Here is a 13,430-nt window from a genome sequence, read left to right as displayed (position 1 = left end):
GTAATAGTCATGAACAGGTTCATCAGGCTTTTGTGTGCAAACTTGAATTTTGTTCCAGTCAGCAGGCTTAGTAAAAGCTACTATAATTGCTTGATGAAGCTTTGCAGAGGGTGTTCTAGCATCCTGCCAAAAGTTAGGGGTCTGTTTTCTCTAAATCCCCTTCAGGCTGTTCCCATCGGGCTAGTTTCATCCATTGTTTGGCCAGGCCCTCGCCAACAGGAATGTGGACTAATATAAATCTGAGAAATCAGGTTGGTAAATGTGAATAACTCTGTTAAATTCTTCAGCAAACCTTATGGGGGTCCTCAGTCACTTTGGGAAACTCTAACTATGGCTCACAGTTTGGCCCTAGTCCAGGGAATATAAGAAATGTGGGGCTTATTTGGATCCTCCGAGACTTAACTTTAAAGGAGATTTTAATAGGTCTGGGAGAGGAGGGAGAAGTTCCTTCATAGGGAAAGCGAAGTTGAAAGAAAGGATTAGCTTGGGGGAATATAGAGGGACCTGCAGAGCAAATAGAGGAAAATGGCGCCAGAGGTTGGATCTGAGCTAGGAGGCTGCCATATATCCTGAGACAAAGAGGAACAGGGAAGAGAAAAGCAGCTTTAGCTGCCCTTTTTTCTTTGTTTGCCTCAGCTAGTATAAATTTTAGATTCCTGATAATGTTTGGAAGCTGCAAAATACCAATCAATATAGGCATGCCATTCAGTTGATAATTTTAGAGCCAGGCCTGTCCAATCCAGTTTTGAGAAGAGTCAGTTTAGGAAGATGGAACGTTCCCCACTAAAGTTCCAAATGACTTTTGGTTAAGTTGGTCCATTTAGTTAGAAATGCGCATGAAGAGGGACTGCAGTTTTTAAACATAAAACCAGCTGGGGTCCCAGAAGGGGGAGGGCACCCCCTAAAGCATTTTGAGGGCTGGGACTCCATTTCTTAGAGGTGTATTCTCTAAAGTAACAAAAATGTCCTAAACAGCACAGTTTTTCAACAGGAAAGACGTGATTCCAAAAGGAATCCTACCAAAGGCCAAATGAGTACTCTCAGAAAGAACAAAGCCTTAAAACAGATCCCGAATAGTCTGGAGAGCTCAAAACACAGAGTGGAGCTTGAAATCCAGGAGAAAACTTACCTGCAAACTCTAAGGTCATCAGGAGAGCAGCTCACTTGGCTCTGGGTGCCCGCACCGCTTTACTCACAAAGTATTCTAGCTTTTACTAAACCTGTTGATTGGATCCTCTCTGGATCCCACTCTGATCACTAAATAATGTGAACCTTAAAAATAAAAGCCCATTATTTTACCAGCAAAAAAAAAAAAGGGAGGGGGGTTATTCGAGAATAACAGGATTGCAATTCCGGGCATGTAAGCTACGGCAAAACCATAGGCAAGTCCTATCCTAAACGCAGGAGAGGAAGAGTACTTTATGGAGGAGGAAGAGGACCTTGGAAGGGGTATTGAATGAAAGTCCATTGGAGAAGAGCAAGAGTTCAGGGTGATGACAGGTTCTTACTGGCTGAGTTGCCAGGGTCATCCATTTGTTGTAGGAGATACGATGTACATCTTTCCCTGTTGGGGGTCTGTAATCGACAGTTCTTCTGGTTGTATGGCTCCCCCTTCTGTCCTCCCTACTCCACTTTAATGAGGTTTCCTTTCGTTAACTTCCGCCATTGTAAGGGAGTCTCCCATTGGTGTCTGGGGAGGTGGGATCTTGCAGGGACTGGCCGAGCGTGTATTTGGTCCACCTGAGTGAGAAACAGAATGAGGAGTGGCCGCATGTGAGAATTAGCCACCAGGTGGAACTCCCCTCTGTGACTAATCAGGTGAGTGCTAGAATGACCTCTAGTGAAAGAGATCCAGTCAGTTCTTCCTCTCGTATTCTCTGCATACCTGATAGCCAGAGCTCCCCTTTGGGGAAGAATATTTAAAGTCACTATAAAGGAGAAGATGAATTTGGTGGAAAAGCCAATTTTTTTTTTTTTCAGAAATCTAAAAGGAACCTCATAAAGGTTATACTTAAAGTATTAAACCCAGAGTTTAAACAGTTACCCCAAGTCCCCTGTAGAACATGAATCAGATAACAAGAGCTCTGGCCATGTGGAAGAACCAGACCTGTGCATAACACCGCATTTGTACTGGTGTTCACCTTGACCCTGGCCGGGGGGGTGGTATTAGCTCCATTTTTAAAGATCAAGAAACTGAGACACCAAGAGATGAAGCGACTCACCCCAAGGCTTTTGACTCAAGTTAAAGGTTCATTCTTTTCTCTCACAAAGGCTCTCCAAAATGTGAAAAACTTTTCTAGGCACTTAGCTTTCTAATTTCTGTTTGAAGGGTTTTTCTGACTCCTTCCAGGGCTGCCTCATCTGGTAATGGAGCTTGACAGGCAGGGTAAAATTGACACGGTTAGCACAAAGAAGGATGCCCTACTTTAACGATAACAATATTTTTAAAACCCTTGCACAGATACAGATACATGAAGGAGTTACGTATTGGCATTTTAGAGGGCTGTTTAGGTCCGAGCAAGGATTAAAGAATGTCTCCTTTATATTGCAAATTTCCTGGGATGTGCTGAAAATAGGACCTGATTTGCCCAGTGTGGATTTGCCTGCAGCTCTTGCAGCCCCTGGGCTGTCCGTCCCTTCGCGTGGCAGAACGGTTGTCAGAGGTTTCGGAGTCTTGGCACCTCATTGCTGGGTGATGGGTGAGCTAGGACAAAGTGACCTCAAGAGAGACAGGAGAAAAAGGAGGAAGGAGCACTTGGGGGCTATCACAACTCCTAAAACCCAGAGAAATCTGGTGAAGGGATTCAAACGATCCCATTGGGCCATAGAAACAGCCAGATTTGTCCCATTCTTTTGCCAAGTCTGTCAATTTAAATTGGCTCCAGATCTCCATTTCTTTACCTAAATCCTGTGGCGTGTGACTTGGTTTCTCCTATGTGGTTGTCAGGACAGTTAGCCCAGTGGGTTCATGTTCAGTTAAATGAAGAAAGGCATTTGTTGGAGGGGCTGGGAGAACTCCCAGCGGCCCACCGGTGAGGAAGGCGTCAGACACTTTGGGGCAGAGAATGCTGGGATGAGGACTTTCCTTCGGCGGGCCCAAGCTGACTTAGAAGCTGCAAAGAGGGAGCAGATCGTGCAGGATTTTGAGCTTGGAGTTTACCTATGGAATCAACCTGCTTGGGCAGTTTTAACGAGGTTTCAACTAAAATCCCTTCTCTGGGGTTTCTCTCCGGGCTGGGGCCAGAGCTGGTCGGTGCCAAGGCGTCTGGGGAGCCAGGAGCTCTGCCAACCTCGTTCGCACTGTTGGGGCAGTGCAGGCCCCCTCACACCCATTCTGGGCCTGTCATTAAAACCAAGGAAGTGCTGTTTCCCTCAGTAAGCCTTTTCCCTCCCTGGCTCAGAAGGGAGGGACACAGCCTGGGTAACACAGGTGTTCTAAATCTGGGGACCGTGAGTGGACTTTAGGGGCCCACGAACGCCCTGAAACATGGGTGTCATTTTGCAGGTAGATGTATTTTCCTGGACTAAGGATCTGTATCTCATCACATCGGATTCTCAGAGGGACCTTCCTTGATAAAACGTGAAACTCTGACAGTCCAGGGCTGGCCCTGGAAAGAACACTCCAGATCGCAGGCTACCCCAGCACTGGGATCTCAGCTACGTTGCCACCTGCTTGCAGTGATCACATTCTGCTTTTGAGGTCTCTCCCTGGGTATGATTGGCAGCACATTCTGGCCTTGGGGATCCTTTTTTTTGTGAAGCAATTAATTTGTATTAATGAGCCATCCATGGATTTCCCATAGTACAAATGATAGGCTTTCCCCCCTCACCAGGGGATGCTTTCACAATCCTGACGACCCGGCCACACACCAAACATTCTAATTCAGTTGTCCTAGGATGGAGCACCTTGGATGATTTTAAATGTGCAGCCAGGACTGATAACCTTTGAGCTTGGACAAGGGACAGAAACACAGACGTGAATTAAGGAGACTAGTTTTTATCCCCTCTGCCACTTTTGATCACTGGTTGAAAGCACCTGAAATACTCTATTGTGAAGGTTTTAAAACCAGTTTCCAGCTCAGGACAAAAAGGATTCAATGCAGTGGTAACGTCTAGGGGAAGGGAAATTGTTAGCATGTGTGCAGGTATTTTCCATCTTAGATACCTGCGTACACGTGTGCATGCATGTTATGCATGTTTATGTACATGTATGTGCATACATATATATTATCACATGTATGTGTATATAGACACAAGGTAAAGGGTACTCGTGTTCAACTTCTGGCCCCAGCTCCCTCTGCTCACACACACAGCCTTAGAAGGGCCGTGCGGGAACACAGTACATGGAGTGCAGTACCCTCCTTGCATTTCCCTCTAGGAGGTCGCACTGTGTCGACACCAGGAACGGTAAGGAGAGTGGGTACACGCGTGCGGATGGGGAGAGACCAACCTGCGGAGCCGGAGCGGGAGTGTGATGTGTTCTTTGCCCTCTCGCAGGCTTCATCCCCCCTCCCCTCATCTTCGGGGCTGGCATCGACTCCACCTGCCTGTTCTGGAGCACCTTCTGCGGGGAGCAAGGCGCCTGCGTCCTGTATGACAACGTGGCCTACAGATACTTGTACGTCAGCATCGCCATCGTGCTGAAGTCGTCCGCCTTCGTCCTCTATACTACCACATGGCAGTGCCTGAGGAAAAACTATAAACGCTACATCAAAAACCACGAAGGCGGGCTGAGCACCAGTGAGTTCTTTGCCTCTACTCTGACCCTAGACAATCTGGGGAGGGACCCTGTGCCCGCAAGCCAGACCCATAGGACAAAATTTATCTATAACCTTGAAGATCATGAGTGGTGTGAAAACATGGAGTCCGTTTTATAGTGACGAAAGGAGGTTGAACTCTGTATTAGTAATCAAAGGGTCATTTTTCCTAAAAAAAAAAAAAAAAAGTTTCCAAAAAAAAAAAAACCCACAAACTCAGTACAGACACACACACACATACACACAACACGTACACACAACACGACCTTTGTCCTCTTTCTCAAAATCAGAGCCAGACAGGATTCAGAATAAGGAGAGCATGGGATCGTGTGTTTGTCGTCCGACCTGCTGGGGCCCAGAGTCTACTCTTTGAAGGCACCTCATGCTTTTTCGGGATGCCGACAGCTGCAAGCAACAGGCACTGCCAAATTCAGGGAACAGTGGTGGCCAGCTTGGAGGATGGACGTTTCTGGATATACATACACATACAAAACAAATTTTTTTTAAAAGTCTACTAAACATCACAAGTTGACAACCAGGATAAGCACTAGGGACACATACCCCGTGCTACCTGCCTCCTCCACATGGGGGTGGGGAGCATGCAAGTTGGAGGAGCGGGTGCTCCCTCCTCTAACTTTCGCAATATGGGTCACTGTGTAGACGACTCACCCAGTCTGCATGTGGTTCAAGGCCCCCGAGTTCTCTCAGCGATGCTAATGGGTGATCCGTGCTGGAGTCTAATTGGCACCTCTCACCAGCTCCATGTTCATGTTCAAGACTGAGGGCCCGAGGGGGGAGCCGGGCATGGGGGGCCAGCACCTCACCTCCCCCCCACCGCAGCGCCCCCCAGCCCCGCAGAGTGACCTCAGGAAGCGGTGGGCCTCCCCTGGCTATGACTGACTTCGCTCAGAGCCGGTGAAACCCACACAGTCCAAGTCATTTGCTTACATTTGCCAAACATTTTACCATTTTTAAAGGAAAAAAAAAAAAAAACGCAATGCATATGAATTTCAAACTGTTGTATGTATAATCCTCTAATACTATTTTTAACCACTTCTAAAATCCGTGTTAACCCTTCAATCACTAACACAGTTCTCTAGGCTGAGTTTATTATGCTGGTTGCTTTTTCCTTTCCTCCTCTTTTTAATGCACCAAAAATATAATGTGATTCGAGGGATGCAATTAATCTATTGTAATTTTTTTTTTTTATCGTTTTATCCTCATTCGGATATTCTGCGAAAACAAGAATATACCATGTGCTACGGGAAGAAAAAAAAAAAAATTCTTGGGAAAGAGTATCTATGCAGCCTGCCTTTAAAGGAATCACATTTGAGACAACGGGATAATGTGATGAATTGCAGATTCGCCTTCTGGCTTTATTCCCCGTGATTCAGTGATCACTGTCATGGGAAGCCCTTTTATATTCATGCTTCACATTCCAAGAGGCGTTCTTTTCAGCCCGTGGAGGAGACATGCTTAGATGTGGGTTGTGTGGATGGGTGCGGTGCTTCTGGGGGTAGGCAAGAGAAGGAATGGTCCCCTAGCATGAGCTGTCGAGCAGTTTGTGGGGTCTGTGATGGTGAATAGACCCACAGGGTCGCGGGAGCCACCGCATGTCCGATGCATTAAAATGTCACTGTTTTTAGGGTCAGTCTTGAACGAAGGGGCCTCGGTCTGTGTTTTGAAAGTGGTTAGCCCTCCAGCAGCTGGCAGGCAAACCTTGTTTGGGAGGAGAATCGTGGGCGCAGCTTTTGGGGTCAGCAGCCTCAGCCTCATGAGGCCATTCCCTGGAAGGGGACAGGGCTTATGGGAGAGCCCGCACGCACGCACGCACACATGGCCCAGTTAACGTTCCTTTCGTGTTTCCTCAGTGACCTTGGTCCAGGCCACTCATGGCCCCGAGAAAGATCTCAAGGTTTGTTCTTTGGTTTGCCTTTTCACCTGAGACGCAGTTCCCCGGAGGGCAACAAAAGAATCAGGAATGAAAAGAGCGGGGAGAAGACCGGGCTCTTGTGCCAAATTTCTCACACATACTGTAAATGGGGTAGTTTAAGTGACAGCCCGAAACTAGAGAAAGCCCCACCGAGCAAGGACAACTCAAAGAGAAGCTTGTGTTGTGGTGCGGGGCCACCGTGATCAGCTGCCTGGGACAGGATGCTTCCAAAACCACCCTTCTGTGTGTTTACTTTCAGTCTGTCCTTGTCCGTGAACATGGGGGCACTCATCAGTATGTTAACTAGTAAGAGGCGGGATTGTTCTCCAACCAATTCATAAAATATGTATACTCTGTCGCTCCTAAGGCTTTGAAACCATTCTGTACAGGTTTGGGGTGAGTTTTGTTTTGAAATGTGTTGCTAATAGGTCACTGCCCTCTGCGTAGCTCTCCAAACTCAGTACACACACACTGAGCTCCGCTGACCTTGTGTTTTCATGGGGCCATTTGCTTTAAAAAGAAAAATGTTTTTTTTGAAAACTCTTTGCAGTTTGGATTTTTTTTTCCCTAAGATTTTAGGATGAATGAGATGTTGAGATGAAAAAGGAAACACCTCCAGGGCTCAGTTTTGTCAACAACTGGATATGAACTTAAAGTCCCCCATTGCAAGATGGCTCCAAAGCGCAGTGTGTCACCTTTTAGAGTTTTAATGTCTCTCCTACTACAGAACAGAAAACCTAGTCTGGTGTTAGGTTTCCTTTTGTGCTACAAAGAACCATTGTACATAAGCGTTAGATCCAGCTCCTTGGTTATTTGTTTCGTTCTGAGTGGTATTTTGAATGAAGATTTCCTGGCAAGAGCTCCATTGGACTTAGAGAAAACAAAAATGTAAGGGATAGAATAAACCTAGAAGGTGAACACTAAGCTTCTCTCTCTCTCTCTCCTGCCCCAAACTCCTCCGCCATCTTGGTCGAACGTGCCCAGAGATGGATGAAAAAAAATCTCTCTTTGCTGCAACTTTTAACAGATTTTTGTAATTCCTACATGTAGACCAAGAAGTTTTTTGACCGGTATTATTCCTACATGTGAAGTAAACACATTTTGTAAAAGTAGATGTCTGTTTGGGAGGTGGAGTTTGGTGTGTGCTGTCAGGGAAGACCAGCAGCCTTGCCCCCTCCTTCCCGCCTCCCCAGAGGAGGGCTGGGAAGCGTCAAGGCACACTGGGGACATCACCACTCCAGACGGCCACAGCATGTGGGCTTTACTCACAGCTAATGAAGGAGCAAGAGAGGCCTCCTCTCCCGGTGCCCCCCTAAGGAGTTTGCTAGTAGTGCTTAAGCAGGCGAAATAATAAGGGGAAGCCAAGAGCTCCTAAGGAGTCCTTTGACAGACTTGTTAATGTCTTCCAAGCAGGAAAGAATGTGCTTCTCCATAAAAATCACTTCTTTCTCACCACCTTAAGTAGAATAGCTTTCTCTAGAGATTTTTTTTAATTAGGCCTATACATTTTAAAGTGGTGTCTCTACATTTAAATCCCTGATTTAATCCACTTCCCTGTCTTCAGGGATGACCTAGAGCTTGCCCTCACTCAGGCATGGCAAGATTTCCCATCCCTTCCCCATGGAAAGCCACCGCAGCACAAGGCTTTCTTCACAGCTAATGAAGGAACAAGAGAGGTCCTCTAAGGTGACCTGCAGAAACATTCCATATGGGGGCAACCAGCCAGCCAGTCCTTGGGAATGACCACCCTACCACCCCAGAGGCATTTTCTCAGGAAAAAGATTCCACCATGGTTGCTAATGGATTATCTTCTGCACTTCTAGAGCAGGCCATTCATTGAGGAACACAGGAAATGGAGAAAAAAAAAATTATACACACACACACTCACAGAGAAACCCTCTGAGGAGAAGCAGTTGTTGGCTTCCATGAGCCTGCGAGGCTCGTTTTCTTGCTGCCTGCTCTTCAGGTCATCACAAGTGTGATCTCTTCTCCACCCCGTCAGGCCTGCCAGACCTGTTACTGTAAGGGGCTTGATGGCTGAGCTCATGCCGCTGCCCTCTCCCTCAGCCTCCCCTCAACCATGAGCTGTGTTTCCCTTTAAGTTAGAATCCAGGCCAAATACTTAAGAGGTGCCATGTTTTCCAAGAGAAGGATTAGTGTGGAACATAAACACCGTCCTTATCTTCCCCCCTCTGCCCTTCCTCGTTCGTTATACCATTGCTTCCAACTCAGTCCGCATTGTTGAGTTCTGGACAGGTGCGAAGACCTAATCTCTTCAAGCAACTGGCCCTAAATGATAGCTTTCAGACCCAGCCCCCCGGGGGGATTATGATTGCTCACAAATACATTTGTAAAACTGAAGGACCCCTAACTGGTTGAATATGCAAGAAGATATTTTTGTTCAGATGCCTCTTACAGGGGCCTGTTGCCCAGGGTAACACGTGGAAACTACCCTGCCTGCCCACAGCCACCCACCCATGCCTCCCCTTTCTCACATTTGTAGGTGATCTCAGAGTGCTTGGCCATTGTGGCAGAAAGGACAGGAGTTAAAAGGTCTAAAATGGGAAAGTCAGAAAACCAAAGAGTCTCCTGTACCTCAGAGATGGCCCTGGAGACAGGGACAGAACTCCTGCCTCTCAGAGAGCATCCACATGGTAGTATGCCTTCCCTTTGCAGGGTTAGTGTCATCCAGGGATATATTGTATGAGCTTGATAATTTCTAAACATGTATTCATTCATTCCTTTATTAAGATTCTGGCAGTATGCCAGGCCCCAAACCAGCTACAAAGATGAAAAAGACATGGTTCCATCCTCCAAGAGCTCACAGTTCCATGAGCCAGACAGACCTGAACACAAACAAAAGCAATAGAATAATAACACTAAGAGCCCGGCTCTGACTGGGCCCAAGGAGGGCTGATTCGTGGTGGTGGGAAGCTCATCCTCCTGGCATCGAGAATCAGAAAGGTTTCAGAGAGAGGCGTGGTCTAAAACCAAGAACTAAAGAGCAGTGGGTGTCGGCCAGAGAGATGGGGCAGGAGGTCACCTCTCCTGAGAGGACCGCCAGAACAAGTTGACAGACTTTCTGTAAAGGGCTAGGTTTTTTAAGGCTTTGAGAGTCATACGGTGTCTGCCACCACCACTCAATTCTGTTGTAGCATGAGAGCAGCTCACGTGTAAACAAATGCACAGGCTGTGTTCCAATAAAGCTTTATTTACAAAGACAGTGGCCGAGGGCAGTAGTGTGCTGAGGTCTGAAGCAGCACAGCATGTTTGGGGGAAGGGGGGGGGCCCTAGCAGCTGAAGCTGCTCTAGCGAGGGCCAAGTCATGTGTTGGAGGGGTCCTGCAGCAAGGTGTCCATCAGCCCTGACGTTACTGCCCCCAGGAATCTAATGCAGGTATCCCATTTTCCAAGAATGAGGTGAGTACCCCATGACTGGCAGGGTTTACAATGAAGGCAACATCATCTTTCTCTCTATGGACTGAGGGGTATTTGAGCTACAGGATCTGATTGCCAGTCTCTTCCAGCTCTGATACGCCACAGTTCTACCACAGTAATTGTCCTGTTTTCTTATGTGATGAAATGGGGATGGGAGGAGGAAATGTGTTAATGAGTTAAAAAAAAAAAAAAGTGAATCCAAATAGTATTTCACATCCATTCCCACCAACATAAAACGTTGGCACTATGAAGCTAACAGATACACCAGGTGGAATAATTGGTAAACACTAATAATAACTAATAATAATAGTAGCTAACATTTACCAAGCACTTACTGTGAATCAGCTTCTTATACGTATTAGCTCATTTAATCTCAACAATAGCCCTGTGAGGCAGGAACTGTTACTAGCAGCAGTGGACAGGAGAGGAAAAGGAGGCAGGGAAGGCTTCCAGAATCGGCTCAAGGCCACAAAGCAGAGCTGGGATTCAAACCCAGGTCTGTGAATCCAAAGCCCTTGATCTTAGCTTTTATGGGTACCCCCTGCCTACTGAGCAAGACGTGAGACACCCCTCTCTACCCATAGGGACTGCCTCATCAGGAAGACTCTGGCTCAAATGGACTGTGTCCTACCCACTCTCACGTGCCCCCTAATATAACCACCAGGGACACCACGACAGCTGTCTTCTGGGGACTTCTGTTCTTCCTGGGATGTTCGCGGTCTTAACCACAGAGCCCAATGATCAATTTCTATGGGGTATTCTACCAGAAACAGGTAACAGGAAACAGGAGACTCCTCCACTCTAATACATTCTGACACACCAGGGAGGCATTCCTCCGTGCTGGTCATCGGCTCCAGTGGGGACACCCCAGACACCTCTCCCACCAGGCACCGCCATGGTCCTCAGCATCAACCTCAGGATTTTGGCTCTGGCCCAGGGCCTTCAGACACACCAACGCTGGTCGCCAGTTGGATAGGTCTTACTCTATTATCAGATACTAGGCTTTTAGGAACAGACTTTCTAGATGTTTCTATTTTTGCATTAATGACTCAGGCCAACAATCAGTAGTTGATGATTAGCATAAATTCTGAATATTTTTCCGTAAGGCAAAGTGATTGTATTCTGCTATGAGCAAATGGAATGGTAAATTTTCTGGAGGTTTAACATTCTATAGATTGACATCTTGCCATTAAATCCCCCAAAATAATGTTTTTCTTAAATTCGTGCTAACTTAATAGAAGAGAGCTCTCATGGTATTATGTTTGTCAAAACTGTTCAATTTTATAATCTAAGGACATAAGATGAATCAGAAGTATGCAATATAGGAAGTTGCATTACAGAAGGAACCCAACTAACACATAGATTAGTCCAGCACCTCAAAGGAGGAAGGGGCTGGGGAGCTCCCATGTAAGAGTCTGCTACCCACGTGCCAGGTGTCATAAGGCATGGTCCCAGGTAATGCACCCAGCAGCTTTACACCAGGTAAAGGGGAATCTAATTTTTTTCCACTTTTACAGATCAGAAAACTAAGGTTCAATAAACCCAAGGCTCCCAAGGTCACACAGCTAGTTAGAAAGGCCACCAGGAGCCAATGCCAGGTCTGTCTGACTCCTGAACCAGTGCTCTTTCTACTACACCACATCACCACCAATGCAAGAACTGAGATCTGCCTCTTCGGAAGCTCTGATGAGGCCAGCGGGGCATCTACTCTTGGGAAAACCCCCCACAGAAATCTATATTTCATAGAGAAATGAGCCAAGAGCCGGAAGTGAGACCTCTGCAAGATGTTGCCTACAGGCACGGGAATCTAAAATGAAAAAAAAACTTTTTTACCTTAATAATTAAATATTAGAGACCTTTAAACACACTCCTTCCTTCTTCCACCTTAGCCACATTGGTAGACGTGTTCTGGCCACTCAACAACCTCTCTCTTACTCATTCCAGGCACAAGAACCAACTCCAGCTCTCGCTTCTGTCCTACCCTCCCCAACTCCCTGTTCCCCAGGGTTCCAGCAGAACCTACCCCCCCGCCCCAAGACCACAAGAACTTGATCCTCATGAAAGTTGAGCAAGGATACTCCAAACTGCTCCGAACACACGGGCTGCGTCCTATAAGCCAGATCTCAGCTGCAAAATCCTGAGGAAAAGAGTGACATTTCCCCACTGTCACCTTTTCTATCACCAGGTCAGAGTCTAAAGAGGACAAGTAAATGAGTGGGGACTTGTATGGTCCCAGTGTGCCTATCACTGAACAGCAGAGCCACACATCACGCTCATTGAGACCTACCCAGCTTGTAAATCAGCCCAGGGACTAGCTGGGTTTTTAATGCCTTTTAAGTGAAGCCACAGCATCTATTTTGGAAGTGTGACATAGACTTAAAAACCTTGCCCCAGTGAGGAGATTGTTTGACTCAGCATGCGGTGCATCCTGTGGCTGGAAAGAAAACAGTGTCCAGGATGCTGGAGGAGAAAGCATGACATTATGACGCAGGCGGGTGCTGTCTGGCGCTCAGCCACATCTTCAACAGAGATTGCCGTGACACTTGGAGTCCCAGAACACAAGGCCTGTCACTGGTGATTTATATAAGATGAGGACAAGTTAATGACTGGGATACTTATTCATTCCCAGAGAAGAAACATCTAGTTGAGTATTGGTATAGATTCTCAGAAAGATGTGGCCTTCACAAAGGTCTCTGGGCTTGGAATCTGGCTCCTTGGGGTTACATGGAGCAAAACCCAGTATTTCCTTGCATGACTTCTGCTCTTGTCCATTCCACTGAAAAGCCCTGATGGTATTATATAAGCCTTTTAAAAAAATAGTAGGAAAACCAGAAAAGACCGATCTTTTTTTCCTCTTGGCTCTTCTTCCCTCCTCCCTTTTTAGGCACAGAGTACCAAGACATTGAGACTGAGAAAACCTGCCCCGAGTCACATTCACCTTCAGAAGACTCCTTTGTGAGAAGCTGAGGGCCTGGCCCTCATCCTCCTCCTCCAGAGAACAGCCCGCCACTATTCACAGACCTCGCAGGCCTGACTTAGCGTGCTCTGCCCTGCCCAAGAACCCAAGGGTCCCTGTGTGGATTATCCGGCCAGTGTGTGGTCCTTTGAGGCCCCAAGCACAGGCCTGTGATGAGGACTGAGGAGGTGTTTGTGGTCAGGAGTCCTCCAACCCTTGCAGTAGGCAATTTTCCTGGGTTGCTAAAGAGTAATGTTGACCAGGTGTGCAAATTCCCTTTGGCCTATCCCTCCCTTGGCTCCTGTGGGGATGTCTTGCTGACACGCTTTAGAAAACCCCTCTCCAGA

At 47.0% G+C, this 13,430-nt stretch overlaps 1 protein-coding gene across 2 annotated transcripts in view; it reads left to right on the top strand.

Moving 5' to 3' along the window:
- SLCO3A1 (solute carrier organic anion transporter family member 3A1) overlaps nucleotides 1-13,180 on the top strand; it is a 301,899-nt gene extending 288,719 nt beyond the window's left edge. Inside the window, exons 10-11 of one of the 2 annotated variants that reach the window (XM_021680661.1) lie at nucleotides 4,498-4,740; nucleotides 13,012-13,180. In XM_021680661.1, the coding sequence (XP_021536336.1) occupies nucleotides 4,498-4,740; nucleotides 13,012-13,094 (326 nt within the window). In that variant the 3' untranslated portion in view covers nucleotides 13,095-13,180. Of the gene's footprint in view, nucleotides 1-4,497; nucleotides 4,978-13,011 lie in introns of those variants that run through there. The other variant, XM_021680660.2, reaches the window with a different exon arrangement.
- Nucleotides 13,181-13,430: the final 250 nt, after the last annotated feature.

This window comes from Neomonachus schauinslandi, chromosome 9, assembly GCF_002201575.2.
Source record: "Neomonachus schauinslandi chromosome 9, ASM220157v2, whole genome shotgun sequence".
In the NCBI taxonomy this organism is placed as follows: Eukaryota; Metazoa; Chordata; class Mammalia; order Carnivora; family Phocidae; genus Neomonachus; species Neomonachus schauinslandi.
Note: the sequence above shows the minus strand (reverse complement) of the source record. Positions and strands in the feature narration are given on the sequence as shown.